Genomic DNA, 20,427 nt, shown 5'->3' with positions numbered 1-20,427 from the left:
GTGAACTATCTACAGGGGGTGTGTGGCACTACCTACAGGGGGTGTGTGGCGCTACCTACAAGGGAGCTGTGTAGCACTACCTACAAGGGGGCTGTGTAGCACTACCCACAGGGGGATGTGTGACAGTACCAACAAGGGGGCTGTGTGGCACTACCTACAACAGCCTGTGTGGCACTATCTACAGGGAGCATCTGTGAGTGGGGGCTGATGGTCATTTTACTGTGAGTGGTGGGCTGATGGTCATTTTACTGTGAGCGGCGGGCTGATGGTCATTTTACTGTGAGTGGGGGGCTGATGGTCATTTTACTGTGAGTGGGGGGCTGATGGTTTTCAAGTGGTTTCCACATCTGACCTCCAGTTGAAACTAATAGGAGGCAGAAAATACCTGTAGCGCTCGCTTGGAGTGCTTTTTAGCCTGCATCTTTTGCATTAAAAAAAAACACAAAAAAAAGTCAAATAATGCTGTCAACTCAAAATCTGCAGGAATTTTGAGGCTGATTTTTTCTGCCTTACAAAAAAACGCTGTGTGAACATACCCTAAGAGTGCAGTGCTTGTTTTTAGCCATTTTCTGTCATCCTCTAAACAATTTTTGGTAGGGTTGAATTGAGGAAATAATTTTTTTCAGGGGTACTTCGAGTCCGAAAAGGTTGGGAAACTCTGTACTAGGCTACAGGATCACGCCTTCCTACGCAAGGATCCCATTGTCGGTGTTGTGGAGCAGCTCAGTTTGTCGTGGGAACGGGGCCTAGGTGAGTATATATTTTTTTGTTTGGGGGGCACTGTCTACAAGGGGGAGGTGGGGGGCTGAATGGCACTGTCTATATGGGGGAGGTGAGGGGCTGTATGGCACTGTCTACAAGGAGGAGGTGGGGGATTATGGCACTGTCTACAGGGAGGCTGTATGGCACAATCTATAGGGGGGCACTATCTACAATGGGGGGCTGTGTGTGGCAGCCAGAGGAGTGGGGCATTATACTGTGTGGAGGCCACTAAGCGGACATTATACTGTGCAAGGGCACTACAGGGGGCAATATACTGTGTGTGGCACTTAGTACTACTGTAATACTGTATGGGCACAATTAGAGGACAAAATACTGTGTCCTTGAAGGAGTTATAATATATTATATTATTAAATATTATTATACTATATGGGGGTCACTAAAGGGGCATTATACTGTGTGGGGGCACTATATACGGCATTATACCTTTTTATGGGGCATTTTTTTTATGATGGCATGGGGCGCCGAAAGATAATTTCGCACCTGGGGCCATCTGTTCTAAGGCCGGCCCCGATCATGGAGCTATAAAATGTCTGCACTCTGTGTACTTGAGGGGGCCATGTGAAAAGACAGAACCTGTCTGTCTGGAGACAGTAATACTGAGGTCTGCTGGGTGTGTGCAGGGCGTGTGAGGGAACACACGGTTTTGGTTTTGTTTCGGGTGGTTGGTAGTATGCCACTCGTATAGTGAGGAAAAAAGCATGTTTAGTTAGCGCTCAGCAGAGGCTCTTTTGTGCTTTGTGCCTGTATGTTTTTATTTTGTATTTTGCCACAAAATAAAGGACAGGCAAAGCACTTGTTTAAAAAACAACTGCATTTTTGCCTACTTCTACAGTGCTAATTCCCACAGTACGTGCGTCGGAAGCTGAACAGGGCCCTACCTGATTTACTGAATTACAATATGCCTGACTCAATACTGCTCGCTCTTTATGCTGGCTTTTTCCATCAGCTTTCCTCCTCACACTATATGTCCTTGTTCCCCTTCCATGCTGCTCCAGTCCCCTCCCAGTCCTGTTCTTGCTTGAAAAAAATTCAGGAAATGTGTCTAGAGTATCCTTTACGTAATGCAAATATAGATGAAGTGCCTAATATCAACAAGGGATATAAACCAAGCCCTTTTGTATTTTCTTTTATGGGACACGTTTTCCAACGCTTGAGTTTTTGTTTTTTTTAAAGAAACAATAGCCTAGTTATGGCCTCATTTTAAAATACTGACGCTGCAAAAAGTGAAAACAAAATGACTCCTACTGTTATAAGATTCAAACACAAATATTAAAATGTGCAAAGCCATCATTTTAAAGGGTAACAGAAATGGAAAAGTAATATAAAGCAGATGCTAAGACATTATATCACACTATTATAGCAATTATTCTTCTCACTTCTACCAAGATCTGCAGTTCTGTACCCTCTCAATCTAGATGATGTTATTAAAAGACAGTTGTAGTAAACCATAACAGCCAATTCACCTAATTTCAAAGCAGCACAAATGCAAGAGGAGATTTTTGTTCCGTAACAACAAATAGCTTGAGACAATAAGCTAATTAAAGATTTAGAACTGTGACTACTAAATAAAATATATTGATTTAGTGGTTATCCTATGAAGCTCACTGTTATGGATTAAATACGTGTAAGTACATGTTTCAAAGGCTGGGTTCACACGAGCACATTAACGTCCGTAATGGACGGACGTATTTCGGCCAGAAGTCCCGGACCGAACTCAGTGCAGGGAGCCGGGCTCCTAGCATCATAGTTATGTACGATGCTAGGAGTCCCTGCCTCTCCGTGGAACTACTATCCCGTACTGAAAATATGCTTACAGTACGGGACAGTTGTCCTGCAGCGAGGCAGGGACTCCTAGCATCGTACATAACTATGATGCTAGGAGCCCGGCTCCCTGCACTGAGTTCGGTACGGGACTTCCGGCCGAAATACGTCCGTCCATTACGGACGTTAATGTGCTCGTGTGAACCCAGCCAAAACAGTACAATTTTCTCTGAGGTATAAAGGCCTGAAGGTATAGCAAAATCTGTAACACAGCCCCCCAAATACCATGTATCAATTATAAAACTGGTGTCTCCTTAAAAGGGTTTTACTTTTAGAGACATTCATGACATATCCACAGGATATGCCATAAATGTCAGATAGATGTGGGTCCCACCTCTGGGACCCGCCCCTGTCTCTAGAACAGGGCCCCCTAAACCCTGTTCTACCACTCTCTGTTCCGGCTGACACGTGTGATTCCCGTCCACGAAGAAGAAAACAGTATAGCTCACTGAGCTACGCTGTTTCCGTAACCACCATTCAGTTCTATGGGACTTACGGAAATAGCGTAGCTCAGCAAGCTACGCTGTTTCTTCTTCATGGTCGGGAATCAAACGTGTCAGCAGGAACAGGGAGTGATAGAACAGGGTTTAGGGGGCCCCGTTGTAGAGATAGGTGAGGGTCCCAGTGGTGGGACCCTCACCATTCTGACATTTATGGCATATCCTATGGATATGTCATAAATGTCCCTGATGGGAAAACACCCTTTAAGTGGCATAGGGGCCTTTGAGCCCCCTCAAACACCAGAGCCCACATGCGACTGCTACCTCTACACCATCTATAGCTATGCCAGTGCATTTACTGTTGGGTCTTCTCCTTCTATCAATAGAAGCAAAGTGAATTACAGAAGTAAATAAGGCTACAACTAACTAGCGCTGTATCGGACAAACATAACATTGGCTCAATCCATCCAGTCAAGAGAATTGATACATATGGTTTTACTTACATTGTTTCAAAAAGTTGCATGTACTGCCAGTCACCTCGCCCACCTTCAACTTCATGGTCCAGTTTCAGGATTATCTCATTCTCAAACTGCACATAACAACATTAGTGACATTATTTGTTAAAATTCATTAAGGACTAAGTCAGTGAGCATTATATATACCGTTAAGATACATGTACTACATACTGTATCTAGGCATACAAACGGATCAAAGCATAATGCAGTATGGAATTGTTAGTATTGGTGCTGCAGGAGGAAAAATAAGGAAGGTTCTTTAGGTTGCATTCACACAGTACAGTCTTTGCATGCATTCAGAACTGGAATTGGATCTAAAAAATATTTTGTTTTCTTTTAAGCAAGATTCACACCTAAACTCCTCTTTTTAGAATCTACTTAAAAATGTATCAAAGCTAGACTGTGTGCACACAGCCTTAATCAAGCATCCAGAACACCACAATGAGTTAAAGCATTTCTGACCTGATCGTTCTTTATAGTCAAACAATATGGTTTATAAAGAACAAATGTCCAAAAAAGGAAAGAAAATGATCTGCCAAGGACATGTAGAAATAAATATAATTTTTTTAATGAAGTGGCGCGCATTATTCGTATAATAGTATTTCCTATTAATACGTGGTTGATAAAGTCAAAACTTGGCACCAGTTTCATGGCATCAAAAAATCACAAAAGGGCGCAAAGGCTGATACTTTGGCCTTTTTACGCTGCCCTCGGCACTTTTGTGAAAATGGGGTGTGGTTTTCCAAAAGGGGGCAGGCCCAGAGCGGCCCAACAAATCTATAATAATTTATGCCAGAAAACCTAGCGTAAATTATAGTGTAAATCTATACCAGCTCTTAGCTAACGTAGATTTCACTTTGTGGCGCGTAGCAAGGTAGAGGCCTATGCCGTACCTTGCCCCCCCCAAATTGGACTATCCCCATCAGAAATGTACATTTAAAAAAGTATGCTAACCTAACCACTCCTATTCACTTAGGTGAGGAAACAACTACCGTATGTAAATTTCCTCTTCAGAAAATTGCGTGTTCAAGTGATCCCTACTGTCAGTTCTAATAGTCGGTAGAGCCGTCTCCACAATATACGTAGTCACCTATCTTGGCAACCAGATCATGGTCAGGTAAGTCAGCACCTTTGATATTATACGATTCATATTATGTTTTGAATAGATTAGCAATGTGGCGAGGATTATGCATCTCTTCCTTGGAACTCTTTATTGAGTGATGCAACAGAGGTTAGGATGGGAATTTCCCAAAATTACTTGTAAGAAGGTAGCCTTTGCACCTGGAGGGAAAAGTACAATCTGCAACTGAAAAAAAGGTTCTTTACTGTAAGGGTATGTGCACACACACTAATTACGTCCGTAATTTACGGACGTATTTCGGCCGCAAGTTCCGGACCAAACTCAGTGCAGGGAGCCGGGCTCCTAGCATCATTGTTATGTACGACGCTAGGAGTCCCTGCCTCTCTGCAGGACAACTGTCCCGTACTGTAATCATGTTTTCAGTACGTGACAGTTGTCCTGCAGCGAGGCAGGGACTCCTAGCATCGTACATAAGTATGATGCTAGGAGCCCGGCTCCCTGCACTGTGTTCGGTCCGGTACTTGCGGTCGAAATACGTCCGTAAATTACGGACGTAATTAGTGTGTGTGCACATACCCTCAGAGCTGTGAAGCTGTGGAATAATGTACCACAGAATGAGAGCAGCAGATGGCTTCAAAAAAGGTTTTGTTCAGTGGTGGTCAACTCACCATATTGTGAGGGCCCCATATACAGCCCTTGACTTCATCACCCCTTACATTTACAAATACCCTATAAGGGAATTCTGAGTTCAAACAGGTGATGCCATGTTTACATTCCTCATCTGCTAGCCAAAGTAGAGAAATAGGGGGGGCGTGGCCAGCAGTCGATGGCGCCGGTCGCATAAACTGAGAGCTCCGCGCCCTGCCACGCAGATCCAGCAGCCTACAGCGGGGAAAGGTGCCTCATATGGGGAAAAAAAGACCCCAAGGGTCTAGACTCACCCCTGCAGCACAGCACCAGGTCGCCGCCGCTCCACCAACGATCGACGGCTACTTTCTTCGGCGGCAAGCCACGCCGCTCCCTCAGCCGCAGCCATCTTGGACAGCCTCGTGTCAGAAGGAAGGGGAGATGTCCGAGCAGGGAGAGGAGACAGTGCCCCACGTACAGGGTAAGCTGAATAGCCGGATGGCTAAAGTTCACCCTCCCAGCTCCCCTAAGCTGTCCTCCACCTCGTCCTGTGAACAGCAGGGAAGGGGGTCCCCTATCCCAGGAGCAATGGAGGCCAGGCCACGAGGAGCATCAGCTCAGTTAGAGGCCCCAGTACACCTGCTTGAACCACCAATGTCACAGCCCTCAGCACAAATGGCCCTACAGATTTGGCCTGCACCTAAACCTCAACGGCCCACGATCCAGCAGCCGGGGAGGAGAGACGATCTGGGGGATACACCATCTTTGACCCCCTATGCCCAGGCCCCGGTATATGCCTCAGATTCTGACCTGGAGGATTCAGCCTCACTTCCTTCAGATGTGCCCCCTATGTGGAGGGAATGTTTCTCACAGTTGCCCACTAAAGAGGACTTTAAGAGTATGATACAAGAAGTGAAGGCAGCTTTTCGTTCAGAATTGGCGGGGGTGTCGCAGCATATACAGCAGATTGCTACGAGGGTGGAGGCTCTAGAAGATGACCACGATGCCACTAGGCGCCATGTCTCTGTGATACAGTCTTCAGTGTCCTCCCAGCTGGCGTCCATTAGAGATATGCAACTGCATCTAGAGGATTTGGATAACAGAGGTCGCCGTCATAATATAAGGATAAGGGGCATACCGGAGCCCTCGGGGTCTGAAGATCTTCCCATCGTGTTAGAGACTATCTTTAACGACCTTTTGGGTGCACCCCCGTCTAATCGGATACCGCTTGACAGAGCGCATAGAGCACTGAAACCAAAATCCATTACATCTCAGCCCAGAGATATCATCTGCTGTGTCCAGGATTTCCGCACTAAGGAGGACATTATGCTTAAAGCCCGTCAGCGTAAAGACCTGGAGTATGCCGGTGTGCCGATTCAGTTATTCCCGGATCTCTCCTGGATTACGTTACAGAAAAGACGTCTGCTTCGTCCGCTTCTCGCAGCCCTACGGGACCACAATATTATTTATCGATGGGGGTTTCCGTTCTCCCTTACAGCCCGAAGAGATGGTGTTTCTGCAACCCTGAGGTACCCAGGGGATTTGCCTCATTTCTGTGACTCCCTTGGTATACCAACGCCCAAGATGCAGAATTGGGAGACTCCTTTGCCGCCTTCGTCTCCACCTCCAGTCTGGCAGTCGGTCCGAAATAAGCGGAGGACCTCTCCAAGACGACAGTCTAACCGAAGTTCACCAAGACCTGATTTGAATTGATGGACGCTGCGCAGATACACGGCACCTCCGTAATATATGTGAAGGAGCCTGGTCACCCATACCAGCTGCTCCCTTCGCCAGTTGCACTATCCTAGGCTAAAAATGCATTTAGGATTATATTTCTGATTTTATGTTGCTTCTCTTTAATTCGTTAACGTAAATTGTGGCAGGGCGCGATTGCCCGGGATACACTTGGCTCTTTCACCCCCTTTTTGTTTTTTCTCGGCCTGTACGTATTTATACGTACTTTTGTACTAGGTTCCTCGACTGTTGAGACCCGACCTCCTTTTTTGATAGGGGTAATTTGTTTTGCAGTTCTCCCTCTGTTTTTAGAGAGAGTTGCAAAGGGTAATATTGTATTACCAGTTTTCTTTTGCTTTAATATCACCCGCCCCAGGGTATAGTATTCTCCCTGGTAGTATTTTCTGAGTGTGTTTGAAATTCATTGATCTCATGCATTTCTCTTTGTTCTCACTGCAGATATGTGTATTGTCTCCCTGGTACGTCTTTACCCCAGTGTCTTTCCCTCCCCTCCTACTTTCATCCGAAATAACACTTGAGACGACAGTGAATCCTCCAAGAACCTCCAAGGTAGAAGGACGCCGTAGAACACTGCTTGCTTTGAAACCGACATGGGACTGGCCCCGACATAACTGTGAGCTGTATACATCCGCACTTTCCACATCATTCTTTGCTCTTTCATACATCTTTGACCATGGTTAAATTTGTCACACTTAATGTCAAGGGTCTCAACTCCAATGTGAAGAGACGCTTGCTTCTCAGGGAGTTGAAATCGCTTGGAGCGGAAGTTGCTTTTCTGCAGGAAACACACTTAGATTCATCCGGAACTTTCCAATTTGCCCGAGGGGCGTATCCTGCTGTGTACTCTGCCTCGTCAGGTCGCAAAAGGGAGGGGGTGGCCATTTTGATAGCAGCTTCCTGCCCCATACAAGTTCACACCTCACATCTAGATCCGAAAGGCAGATATGTTATAATAGAGGGGACTTTGCTTGGACAGCCCATTGTTTTATGTAACGTTTACTCTCCTAATACCGCACAGATTCCATTCCTACGTAGACTCCTTTCTAAACTCCAGAAGCTTCCTAGGGGGGCATGGCTGGTGGGAGGAGATTTTAATGTCCCGTTCTCCACGTCCATGGATAGGGTCTCTCTTACACACGCTACTCCGACGCCCACCCTTACAGGACTTTCTACACGTTTTAGGCAACTAATTAGAGAGCACCAGCTCTATGATTTGTGGCGAGTGGATCACCCAGGTGATAGGTCCTATACCTTCTTCTCCCATACGCACAGCACTCATACACGCTTAGATTACTTTTTTGGTAACGTCCCTGCCCTCCGTGCGCTCCAGGGGGCGAATATAGACCCCATCTCTTGGTCAGATCACGCACCAGTTTCTGTGTCCCTACAGATAGGGAAACCAAATACGAGAGTATGTCATTGGCGCTTAAACGAAACTTTGATTAAGTCCCCTTCTCTTAGGGACAGCCTGGCCGGACATATGCGGGAATTTTATGCACTTAATGAGGGATCGGTTCCTTCAGTATCCACTCTTTGGGAGGCGCATAAGGCGGTGATGAGAGGGCAATGCATAGTAATGGGATCTAGATTGAAAAGAGACTCTCGGGCCAAGCGGGTGGCTCTCCATCGGACAATTACTAAGTTGGAGAGAGAAATGGGGATTAAACCGGCGGTCCAGACACTACGGAAATTGGTAGAGGCTAGAGCACAACTCAAGGACTTAGCTATGAAGGGGGTAGAAAAGTCATTACTATACACAAAAAGGAAATATTACGACAAAGGTAATAAGGCGCACTCGCTTCTGGCCAGACTATTGCGGGATCAGGCGACTGTTCGTACTCCACAGGCGGTTCGGGATAAGGCGGGCATACTCCAGCATCACCCAGACACGATAGCCACACTTTTTCATGACTATTATAAATCCTTATACCACCTGCCAAATACCTTACCACCTGATCCGGCTCGTCGGAGGGAAACGCTGCAAGCATATCTCTCTTCCTGTGCTCTCCCTAAACTGAAAGATGAGGAGCTTTCATCCCTGAATGCCCCGATCTCTGCGGAGGAATTGTTTGATATATTGAAGGACCTCCCTAGTGGTAAGGCCCCTGGACCAGATGGCTTTACATATGGGTATTATAAGACCTTTGCAGAGATCTTGGTTCCACGGATGGCTTCGTTATTTAATGAATTCCTACAGGGTTCTCCCATCCCTCAAACATTCCTGCATTCTCATATCACGCTGATCCCTAAACCGGGTAAAGACCACGCAGAGTGCTCCAATTACAGACCCATAGCCCTTCTGAATTCGGATCTAAAAATTTTCACCCGTCTTCTAGCTAATAGACTCAATGTTTGGCTCCCTTCTTTGATTCACAAAGACCAAGTGGGCTTTGTGCCTCTTAGGCAAGGAGGAGACAACACACGAAGGGCCCTTGACCTCATTGATGCCCTCCAAAAGCAAAAGGAATCGGCGATCCTTCTTAGTCTAGATGCAGAGAAGGCGTTTGACCGCTTGGGATGGCCATTTATGTTCGAAACTCTAAATTCATTTGGGATTTCGGGCCCTTATTTGACAGCACTGCGTGGTCTCTACTCCAAACCGACAGCGGCAATTAAACTCCCACACTCCACCTCCCCTCCGTTTCAAATCTGGAATGGTACACGTCAGGGGTGTCCCCTATCCCCACTTTTATTTGTGCTATGCATAGAACCTTTAGCAGCTCAAATACGGAAATCCAGGGATATAGCGGGGGTCCAGATACAAGATAAAGAGTTTAAGGTTTCCCTGTTTGCAGATGACGTCCTCTTGACTATCACTAAACCTCATACCTCCCTCCCTAACCTTACTACAGTTCTCCGTAGGTATGGGAGGCTGTCAGGATATAAAACTAATACATCTAAAACGGAAGCGCTCCCTCTTAATGTCCCACACCAGGAGCTCCAGCTACTCAAACACAACTACACCTACAACTGGAAGGAAACCTCCCTGACTTATTTAGGAGTTCAACTCACTCCCTCCTATACGTCGGTTTACAAGGCTAATTTCCCCTCTCTGTTTGTAGAGCTACGTCAGCTAATGGCCAGGTGGGATCCTCTTCCCATGTCATTTTTTGGGCGCATAGCAGCGGTCAAAATGACCTTGCTCCCTAAATTACTGTACTACTTTGAGACTTTGCCGGTAGCAGTACCTATGAAGGAATTGCGGGCCATGCAGTCTTCTATCCTCAGGTTCATATGGCATTCCGGCAGACATCGAATTCCGAAATCAGTTTTATTATCGGGTCGATCTGCGGGTGGGCTATCGGTCCCTGATGTGGTGAAGTACTACTGGGCGGCACACCTCCGTCGCATACCCAGCTGGGTGTCTTTAAGGGCGTACAATAAATGGACCGAAATAGAGAAGCTATGGATGGCCCCGGTCCACCCAAACTCCCTGTTATGGGGTGACCCACTGGTAATGCCGACTGCATCTTTATTGGGTCCCATGAGATTTCAAAGGGAGGTGTGGGAAACCTGTAAAAACCGCTTCCATTTGGCATCGGGTTGCCCGCCCTTGACTTCGGTACTCTACACTCCCACTATTCCGGGGGGCACTACCTCCCGAATAGTCCGATTGTGGACGGGAATTGAGGTATTTCACCTGGCTGATATGGTTGATCCCCACACGCAAGAGCTTCACCCGTTTTCATACTTTCAAAAACATCATAATATTCCCTCCGCTGCGTTCTTTCACTATCTTCAGGTTAGACATTACATGCAGCAAACTTTTAGATCCACGCGGGTTACTGCACCTACAAGCTTCGAAAGGTTATGTCGGTATGCTACCACCACTAGGGGGCTTATCTCAGCCATTTATGCATTATTGCTATCCCCGGAGGGTTCCCCTCCGCCTGGGCATAGATACATGTTGAAGTGGGAGGCCTTACTGAATAAATCCATCCCGCTCTCATTGTGGCAGATTATTTGGTCGCAAGCAGCTAAAACCTCCATCTGCACTGCATATAAGGAAAACCAATATAAAATCCTTATGTTTTGGTACCATACCCCTGCCTTTTTGCATAGCTTCAATCCGGGTATTCCGTCGGATTGCTGGCGATGTAGAGGTCAGAGAGGTGATCTGTTCCATATTTTCTGGAGCTGTTCACTGGTACAACAGTATTGGTTGGAAGTTAAGAACTTGGCATTGGCGGTGTTGCAGCAGGATATTCCCTTAGACCCTCTTCATTACCTCCTAAATGTTCCCCCTAGGTCTTTGGGGAAATCACCAGCTCGACTCTTTCGACACTTTCTCACAGCCGCTAAGACGTTGATAGCGTGGAAATGGAGACAGACAACCCCTCCCTCCCACATCGACTTAGTAACTAGAATTAGGGAAATACGTACAATGGAGCATATGACGGCCTCTATTGACAATGAACTGGACAGGTTCAAAGTGGTGTGGGACCCGTGGGACAAGTATTGGATACAGGGAACTCAAGATTAGGTGGTAGGTGGAGCTCCGACTATCCCCCCCCCCTCACCCCCTTAAACCCCTGTGTTTTTTCCCAGATGTTTTGTCTGTCTATTGAAAGTTACTGTCTTACTATGTGAATTGCATGGCCCTTCATGCTGCTCTAAGTTATATGTATATTTTTGAAAAATGTTCAATAAAAACACAGTTGAAACCAAAGTAGAGAAATAGTGACTCTTGTTTTCAATGGTGTCTCTTGTTTCCAATTGGCACTGTGTAATTTTGAATGCCCCCTGTTGTGGTGCTGTAGGGTAACGGAATACTTGCTGCCAGATTCTAACAGCAGCAGGGCATCCAATGATTAACTTATCATTAAAGACCTTTCGACCAAAAATGGACCATAGACAAGGAATTTAATTATAAAAAAATAAATACTTGGACCCTATGTGGAACCTTATAATACTCTTTTTCTAGTTTTGAACTAATTGTTTACCCATGTAGATACATTCTTCCACAGTTCGCGCAGTAATGCAAATTATCAATCACATTATTGTGTAATAATAGCAGAAGTTATAGATTTTATAGGCATGCTTCACCTTCCAACCATTGGATACATTTATTACTGTGCATTCAGATAGTACTTTTCTGCTTTCCATGCTGCTGATATTAAATGATCACTTTTGATATGCTTCCACCTGCATTGTCAGGATATATGGTTTCTCCCCAAGAGATAAAGTGGTAGCCAAGAACAGAAAATCATAGCTTTACAGCATAGGCAGGGAACAGATGTACAGGAACAACAAGGTTTCAAATAATGAGGTTTTGCCAAGCCCAAGAGCACAATGTTACATTACTGACCGAGAGACCATTACAAGATAAGCTGCTAAACAAGTACCTGAAAATCTTGTTTCACCATTGTATTTCATTAAATCTTTGTTGCATGCTTTAATATACTCTTAGTCTCATGTTACCTTTCTGAAATCTCCATGATGTTGGTATTCACAAAGCATCATATCAAAGAAGATTGGGATAGTGGCTTTGCGTAGTTCATCTTCTGGTATGAGTGTCATTTCTAGAATTGGTCCTACCATTCCAGGAATAAAGCAAATTTTGTTCTGACCTAACAAAAAGTGAAGAAAACAATTTATAGATATTCAATACAATTGGTAGTAATACTAATTCCCTGCACTGCTATAATGTTAATGTTTTACATAATGTTAGCTATAGTAATACCTGGCATGAACACTTCTAAATAACTTACTGTAATTAATATAGTATTAACAATGTAAAGTTAATATTATACATAATTTTTTTTAATAATAATTATGTTCAGCATACAATTTAGATGTCCAGCTGGGCAGAGAATGGAATTTTGTTCAGTATCTTTGACTGCTGTGAAATGGCAATAAAAACATTCTGATAATAAGTGCAGTAGCTTTCCAAATTGCCTGTCTAATGCATTAAAACAAGAAAGAATATATCTTCATATTATTTAATGCAACTAATTACTTCATCTAGTCATAAGTAATTCTAAAGAGCTGAATGTGTGTAAAAATCAATGCTTAGCAATTAAACAGAAGCGGCAAAGAATTATAATGGATAGACAATATATTATTTTCTCAATGATAAAAATCTTAAAAATAAAAAATAGTTTTTTTATGAAGTAGACAAGATACACTGTACAAAACCTTTGAATGTCTTTTATTTTGTTTTTGTTTATAATCATAATAAAAAGGTCAGTCAGTGTGATTGGTGCAAGTCTATAAATAGTTTTTATTAAAAATTATTTTAACTTTTTGAGATGCAACTGCTCTGTAGTCTCTATACAGAGCAGCTGTATTATTTCATGTTTTGGGACTTATATTTTAAAAAGTTTATTTATTATAAAAAAAATGTGTATTTCTGTATATTTTTTTTACTTTACTATGTTTATTTATCATTCATTTTTTTTTACATTCATTTAACTTTTTTTTTTAATCCCATAAAGGGATTTATCATTTTGATTTTGATTTTGTAACTGATGTACACTGATTGTACACAGGCAGTTGTCAACGTTTGCAGGTAAGTAGCTACATCGACTTACCTGCAAACGCCGATGCTGCTGCAGAATCAAATGTAGCCTCTGGTGCCGATGTGTCCTCACTCGTCCGACACTATGCAGGACCTGGGGCAGGAAGTGAGTGACGTCACAGCGTGATCTCGCGAGGACACGCTGTGTATCTGTGCACTGCCAGAAGCTGGGCGTTGTGAAGAGAAGTGGATGATGCTGATTCGTCAGCATCATACACTCCCATTCACAACGCCCAGCTAGTAAAACAAGTAAAAACGCCCAGATTTACACACAGAATACACGCCCAGTTGTACTTTAACTTGGTCATAACTTGGCCAAAAATGCTAGTTTTTAAAAAAACAAAAACGTTACTCTTATCTACATTGCAGCGCCGATCTGCTGCAATAGGAGATAGGGGTTGCAAAATCTGGTGACAGAGCCTCTTTAACCCTTTCCCGTCACTGGCATTTTTTTTTTTTTTTTTCCACCCCCACATTTCAAAAGCCATACCTTTTTAATTTTGCAGTCGATAAAGCCATATCAGGGCTTGTTTTTTGCAGGACAAGTTGTCGTTTTTCACAGCACCATTTATTGTACCATATAATGTACTGGGAAACTGGAAAAAAAAATATTTGTGGGGTGGAATAAGAGAAAAACAGCATTTCCTCAATCTTTTCAGGGGTTTTGTTTTTACAGCTTTCACCATACGGTAAAAATGGAATGTTGACTTTATTCTACCGGTCAATACAATTACGGCGATACCAAATTGAAACAGTTATTTTTTTTATTTACTACTTTTACAGGGAATAAACTAGTTGTTAAAATTAAAATTTGGGTTTTGTCGCTGCATTCTGAGAGCAATAACTTTCTTATTTTGCCATCGATTGATCGATATAAAGGCTTATTTTTTTTGTGGGGCAAGCGGTAGTATCTATTGGTACCATTTTGGGCTACATGAGACTTTTTGATCACTTTTTATTTAATTTTTTTATGGGATATGAAGTGACTAAAACACAGTGATTCTGGCGCTTTAATTTTTTATTTTTTACGGCGTTCACCGTGCGCGTTAAATAATGGTATATTGTAATAGTTGGACTTTTAAAGACACGGTGTTACCAATTTTTTTTTTACATTACTTTAGAGGAAAAATGGGAAAAGGAGTTTTTTTTTAACTTTAATATATATATATATATTTTTTACACTACTAAAAACATTATACTACTAAAAACTTTACTTTAACCAGCAATTGCAATAGTAATGTAATCATGTTTTCAGTACAGGACAGTAGTTCCACGGAGAGGCAGGGACTCCTAGCGTCGTATATAACTATGATGCTAGGAGCCCGGCTCCCTGCAGTGTGTTCGGTCCGGGACTTGCGGCCGAAATATGTTCCGTCCTTTACGAACCGAATATGCTCGTGTGAATCCAGCCCCGAAACACCCACTGCGTACGGAGCGGGCTCAAAACATAACCCCTCGCTCCAAACATCACACCCCGCACCACGACGTGCTATTACGTTGTGGTGCGGGGACAGATTAAAAGCAACAGTTGTGCCACTGTTGCATGTCGTACAACTCTCTTTTGCAGAAGCGTTAAGTTGCATAAATAGTATAACTCCATTTATTTCTTTGGATGATTCCAAGTTCATGCAACAGTTGTGCGACTACATTTGTTTCTTGTTGAAAAACTGTTATAAAAGAAGGTAAAAAAAAATGAAGTTCACCTAGTTTAACCTATTATCATACAGTGTAAGGGTATGTTCACACGGCCTATTTTCGGCCGTTTTTCGCGGCGTAAACGCCCCAAAAACTGCCAAGGAATCGGAAGCAGAAAGCATCCAAACATCTGCCCATTGATTGCAATGGGAAAAAACGTTGTTCTGTTCCAATGGGCCGTTTTTTTATGCTGCTGTTTTTCAAAAAAGAAGTGCAGGTCACTTCATGGGACGTTTTTGGAGCTGTTTTTCCATAGACTCTATTGAAAACTGCTCCAAAAACGGCCATAAAAATGCAGCGAAAAACGCGAGTGTCATAAAAAACGTCTGCAAATCAGGAACTATTTTGTCTTGAAAACAGCTCCGTATTTTCAGAGATTTTGGACTCAGCATGTGAACATACCCTTAATCCAGGAAGGCAAAACTTTCCCCTGATCCTAAATATGACAAACATAGATTAATCTAAAGTCCTAGTACGGAACTGTAAGGCCACTGTGTGCCGCTGTATTATGCTCCATTGGGTTCTATATGTACGGAGCTATTATACCCTAAAAGCAATGCTAGAATACCTCCATATATACAGAATCCTATATACAGTATCTGATAAAGCCTGTCACAAATTTGCTTCCATATGAAACCAAACTCATACGGATGTATAGTTAAGGAGGCTCTGTCACCAGTTTAATATTTCCCTATCTCCTACCTAATCTAATAAACGCTTTGTTGTAGATAACTACTGTTTCTTGTTGTTTTTTTAAAAACGTTTTAAAAGTTCTGTTAATTTTTAGATTTATGCTAATTTTTTCGAAATGCCCAACTGGGCGTTTTTTTTGGGTTTCACCAAGTGGGCATTGTAAAGAAAACTATATGATGCTGACCAATGAGGGTCATACACTTCTCTTGATTCATGCCCAGCTTTATTCACAGCACAGTGTGATCTAGCGAGATCATGCTGTGACGTGACTTCCTCCCGCAGTTCCTTCACCGGAGTGACGGGAGAATGACCAGACATCGCGTCCAGCCGTGCCAGGACTGTTGATGAGGAGGATAATTGTCCTGGCACGGCTGGAGGCAATGTCTGGTCATTCTCCCGTCACTCCGGTGAAGGAACTGCCCACCTGGTGAAAAGAAAAGTTGGGCAATTAGAAAAAATTTGCATAAATCTAAAAATGATCAGAACTTTGTCAACAATAAACATTTGTTTAAAAAAAACATAACAGTAGTTATTTACATCAAAGAGTTTATTAGATTAGGTAGGGGATAGGGAAGTATTAAACTGGTGACAGAGCCTCTTTTAGGCCCCATGCAGTTTTATGGGTGTGCATGATGTTTAATACATACTGATTACCCTATAATATTATGTCTGTCAAAGAAGACATACAAGTGCCTTTTAAAGGAAATCAACAAATCAAACATCATGGTTACATAGTCTCACTGCTCTATGGTGATGGTGAAACCTTCTAAAAAAATGTGTTTACGTAATTGCACTGCTGAAAGAGTAAATGATTTCACTCTTGCTACTGGATTTTATCTCAGGAATCCAACAAGCTATCTTTAAAATACAGCCTGTTCTGCAGCACTTTGCTATCTATTTTGCTAGACTTCAGCTTTCCCTTTTTATATGTGAAAAAAAAGAATTACAAATTACACCTTTTGTAGTACACATAATGTAATCAACGACAATCTGCATGTTTGTGCACAATCAGTTGCCAAAAAAGATAATGAGAAATTGGCTTATCCCCTACTCATTGTTTTTTTTTCTGCAGTTTTACTGTATTACGTGGGTGTTTCATAGATTTCTATGGAATTTGGACTACTGAATGTGCAATTAGTAAAGCTGATGTAGCAAATCCCAAGTACAGTTAATGGCTTAATAATTATAATTTCCCAAGACAAAAGCAAACTCTACACTGAACTTTTTAAAATCCAGAGTAGGTCACTCTTTATTAAAGTATCACACAAGCGCTTCTGCTGCTTCGTTTTAGTGATCTATGGGCGTCTCAGTGCTCGGTCCCCCACTGATCAAAACTTCTGACATGTCACTATGACATGTAAGAAGTTTTCTGAACGTTTAGTTACCCTTTAAGATAAGATAAGCAAGTTATTTAAATAAAATCCCCTAACAACTCAGTTATATATGTGGACGGTTATAGAGACAACATACCCTATCTTAATATGTAAATCAACTGATTGCAATGGGCATCGAGTTAAGTTGGGGGCGAAAGGCGAACCAGGGTGTCACGTTGGGTACGTGGACCCACAGTGACAGTATGGCAGCTGGCCAAGAGGCACAGGTCACAGTCTATAGTTCGTATAGTGTACCTGTGGTAGGTCAGACAGTAGCAAGACAAGCTCGGCTGGGACTAGGCAGAAGGCAGCCGACAGGCGTGGTGCAGCAGGACTTCAGTTCAACACGGTACTTGACCAGGATAGTACGGGATACAGGTTACAGGTAGCAGGAACGGGAAACACTGGTAACTGGAAAACACTTAGGAGACCATTTGCTTAGACAGACTAGGGTAACGACAACAAGGCTCAGACAAGGGAGGAAGGGGCTGGACCCCTCTTATAGTCCAAGGCTCATGGGCTTATTCTATACTTAATTTCAGTTACACCTACGGGACCCGGCCGGGAGAAGCGGAAGTGAGCACTGGCGTCTCCTGAGGAGATGGGGACCAACACTCACAGTTCCATGGCTGCGAGTGTCAGGAGGTGAGTGAGCCTGACGGACCGCGGCCATGGCCATGACAGTATCCCCCCTCTTACGTCCCCTCCTCTTGGGGCCAGAACGGGAGAGAAACTACTTCCGGTGGGTAGGGGCATTGAGGTTCTCTTCTGGCTCCCAGGACCTCTCTTCAGGACCAAACCACTTCCAATCCACGAAATAAAAGGTTCTTCCACCCACTCTCTTGGTGTGCAGGATCTTCTTAACCTCAAAAGTCTCTGATTAACCGCTGGGAGCCACTGTAGGAGTGAAAGTCTTGGAGTAGCTGTTCAAGATCACCAGCTTCAGCAGGGAGACATGGAAGGAGTTGGGGATCTTGAAGGTAGGAGGCAGCCAAAGCTTGTAGGAAACAGGGTTGATTTGTTGCAAAATCTCGAAGGGTCCAAGGAACCTGGGAGCAAACTTGTACGATGGCACACTCAGCCGGATATTCCTAGAGGACAGCCAGACCTTAGTGCCTGGAAGGAACTGGGGAGGCTCTCGTCTTCTTGTGTCAGCCTTTCTCTTCATGCGGTCGACCGCCAGCAGAATAGAAGTTTGAGTCTGCTGCCAGATCTGTAGAAAGTCCATGAATGCAGAGTCAGTTGCAGGCACCTGGGACATAGTGGAAACAGGAAGAGGTATTCGAGGGTGTTGGCCATAGACAATGAAGAATGGACTCTGCAAGGGCCCATGCAAGGGCCCTGCCAGTGAGGAGAGGGATGATGAAAGCAACCCTTGTGCCATCAGACGAAAATGCCCTTGCATACAGACTAAAGTGGATCTGGGACTGGTTCGAAAAGCCATGGCAGGTCCTTGCATCTCCATCATAGTGATGCCAGGAGGTGTAGTCGGAGGATCAATACTGCCAGGAGATGTAGTAGGAGGATCAGCCACTTGCACCTCCAGCCGACGTGCAATAATGTTCAAGATCTGGAGGAGTTGGTCCTGCTGAGACCGGAGGTCTAGCATATCCGCCCGCATCACTTGTGACGTCATCTTGGTCTTGGATTGACCAGCGGGGTTCATGATCTGAGCCTACTGTCACATTGGGTACGTTGACACACTGGACCATATCGCCTTGACGGAATGGCAGCTGGCCAACAGGACGCAGGTCACAGGCTATAGTTTGTATAGTGTAACTGTGGTAGCTCAGACAGTAGCAAGACAGGTTCGGCTGGGACAAAGCAGCAGGCAGGCACCAGGCGTGGTGTAGCAGGACAGGCGTGGTACAGCACAGCACGACTTCATATCAACACGGTACTTGACCAGGATAGCACGGGATAGAGGTTACAGGTAGCAGGAATGGGAAAAACTGGGAACTGGAAAACACTTAGGAGACCACGGGACCAGGCCGAGAGAAGCGGAAGTGAGCGCTGGCGTCTCCTGAGGAGGAGATGGGGACCAGCGCTCACAGTTCCATGGCTGCGGGCATCAGGAGGTGAGTGAGCCTGACTGCCTTCAGCCATGGGCATGACACAGGGATGCCATAATTCTAAATATTTGTCATGTTTACGAAGTTCCCAACTCAAAAGTTCCTCCATCCTGCACAACATGACAACTTTGGCAACCTATGCTTGGGTAGTTGGGGGCACCACAGACCTGCAGTTAAGTGGGATAAAAAAATTGGCTGCTGTGATTAGATAGGTAAGTAAGTCGATTTGTGAGGTTTCTACATATAGATTCTATATTTTTCCAAGAGGGTTGGATAAGTGGACAGAACCACTATATGTGAGTACCCTTATGTAGATTACACTGCCAACATACTCTGGGATTTTATACCACCTGGATAGTATTTTATGAGCTCTTTTGCACTCTTACACATCTAAAAAAGCCATGTGAACGGCATAGTATATGAGACACTTCACTTTTAGTAAAAGAAGTATCAATCTCTCTTTCCCAGGCAAGAACAAAGCTGGGTTTACTCGGTAACTTACTGAGGAGTAGTCCAGAATATATTTTGGAAAGTAGGCCCTTTGTTAGGGTAGGGCGTAGTAAATAAGTTTCAATCCATGAAGGCTCAGGTAGGTCATGAAATGTTCATATGAACTCTTTACAAGTATATTAGAAATACATGCTTTGCAGGAAGGAGAGGTGAGCTGTGTCTTGGTTTATAAGAAGGGTATGTAGATCCGGTATCTCTTTATTTTTGAACGACTCCAGAACAGTCTGTTTAGGTAACTTAACCCAAAGAGTTAAGGCAGGCCTGGGGGTATTTAGAAAGCTGGGGAGCAATCATAGAGGTGCGAACGGTGAAAGTCTTCTAATTGGGGTGAAAGTAGATAGGTAATTATGAAAGACTGGCACAGTCCCTCGTGTAGTGGGGCTGATTTTAAAAGATCTTTTGTTGTAAATATTAGAACACCAAAGTTGGGCTAAGCCTGTCTTGTTATGAAGAGCTCTTGCAGCATCAAGGTTAGGTGAGGAATCCATAGGTCTATTTAAAGTAATCCATATACATAGCTGAACCGCTCTATAATACAGGAG

The 20,427-nt window shown here is 43.9% G+C and overlaps 1 protein-coding gene across 1 annotated transcript in view; it reads right to left on the bottom strand.

Moving 5' to 3' along the window:
• The window catches only part of DOCK2 (dedicator of cytokinesis 2), a 963,684-nt gene that overhangs the window by 182,616 nt on the left and 760,641 nt on the right, over positions 1-20,427 (bottom strand). The window contains exons 33-34 of the mRNA XM_075859372.1: positions 12,444-12,592; positions 3,548-3,633 (exon numbers count right to left, since the gene is read on the bottom strand). Of these exons, the coding sequence (XP_075715487.1) occupies positions 3,548-3,633; positions 12,444-12,592 (235 nt within the window). The remainder of the gene's footprint in view (positions 1-3,547; positions 3,634-12,443; positions 12,593-20,427) is intronic.

The sequence above is a fragment of the Rhinoderma darwinii genome, chromosome 3 (genome assembly GCF_050947455.1).
Source record: "Rhinoderma darwinii isolate aRhiDar2 chromosome 3, aRhiDar2.hap1, whole genome shotgun sequence".
NCBI lineage: Eukaryota > Metazoa > Chordata > Amphibia > Anura > Rhinodermatidae > Rhinoderma > Rhinoderma darwinii.
Note: the sequence above shows the minus strand (reverse complement) of the source record. Positions and strands in the feature narration are given on the sequence as shown.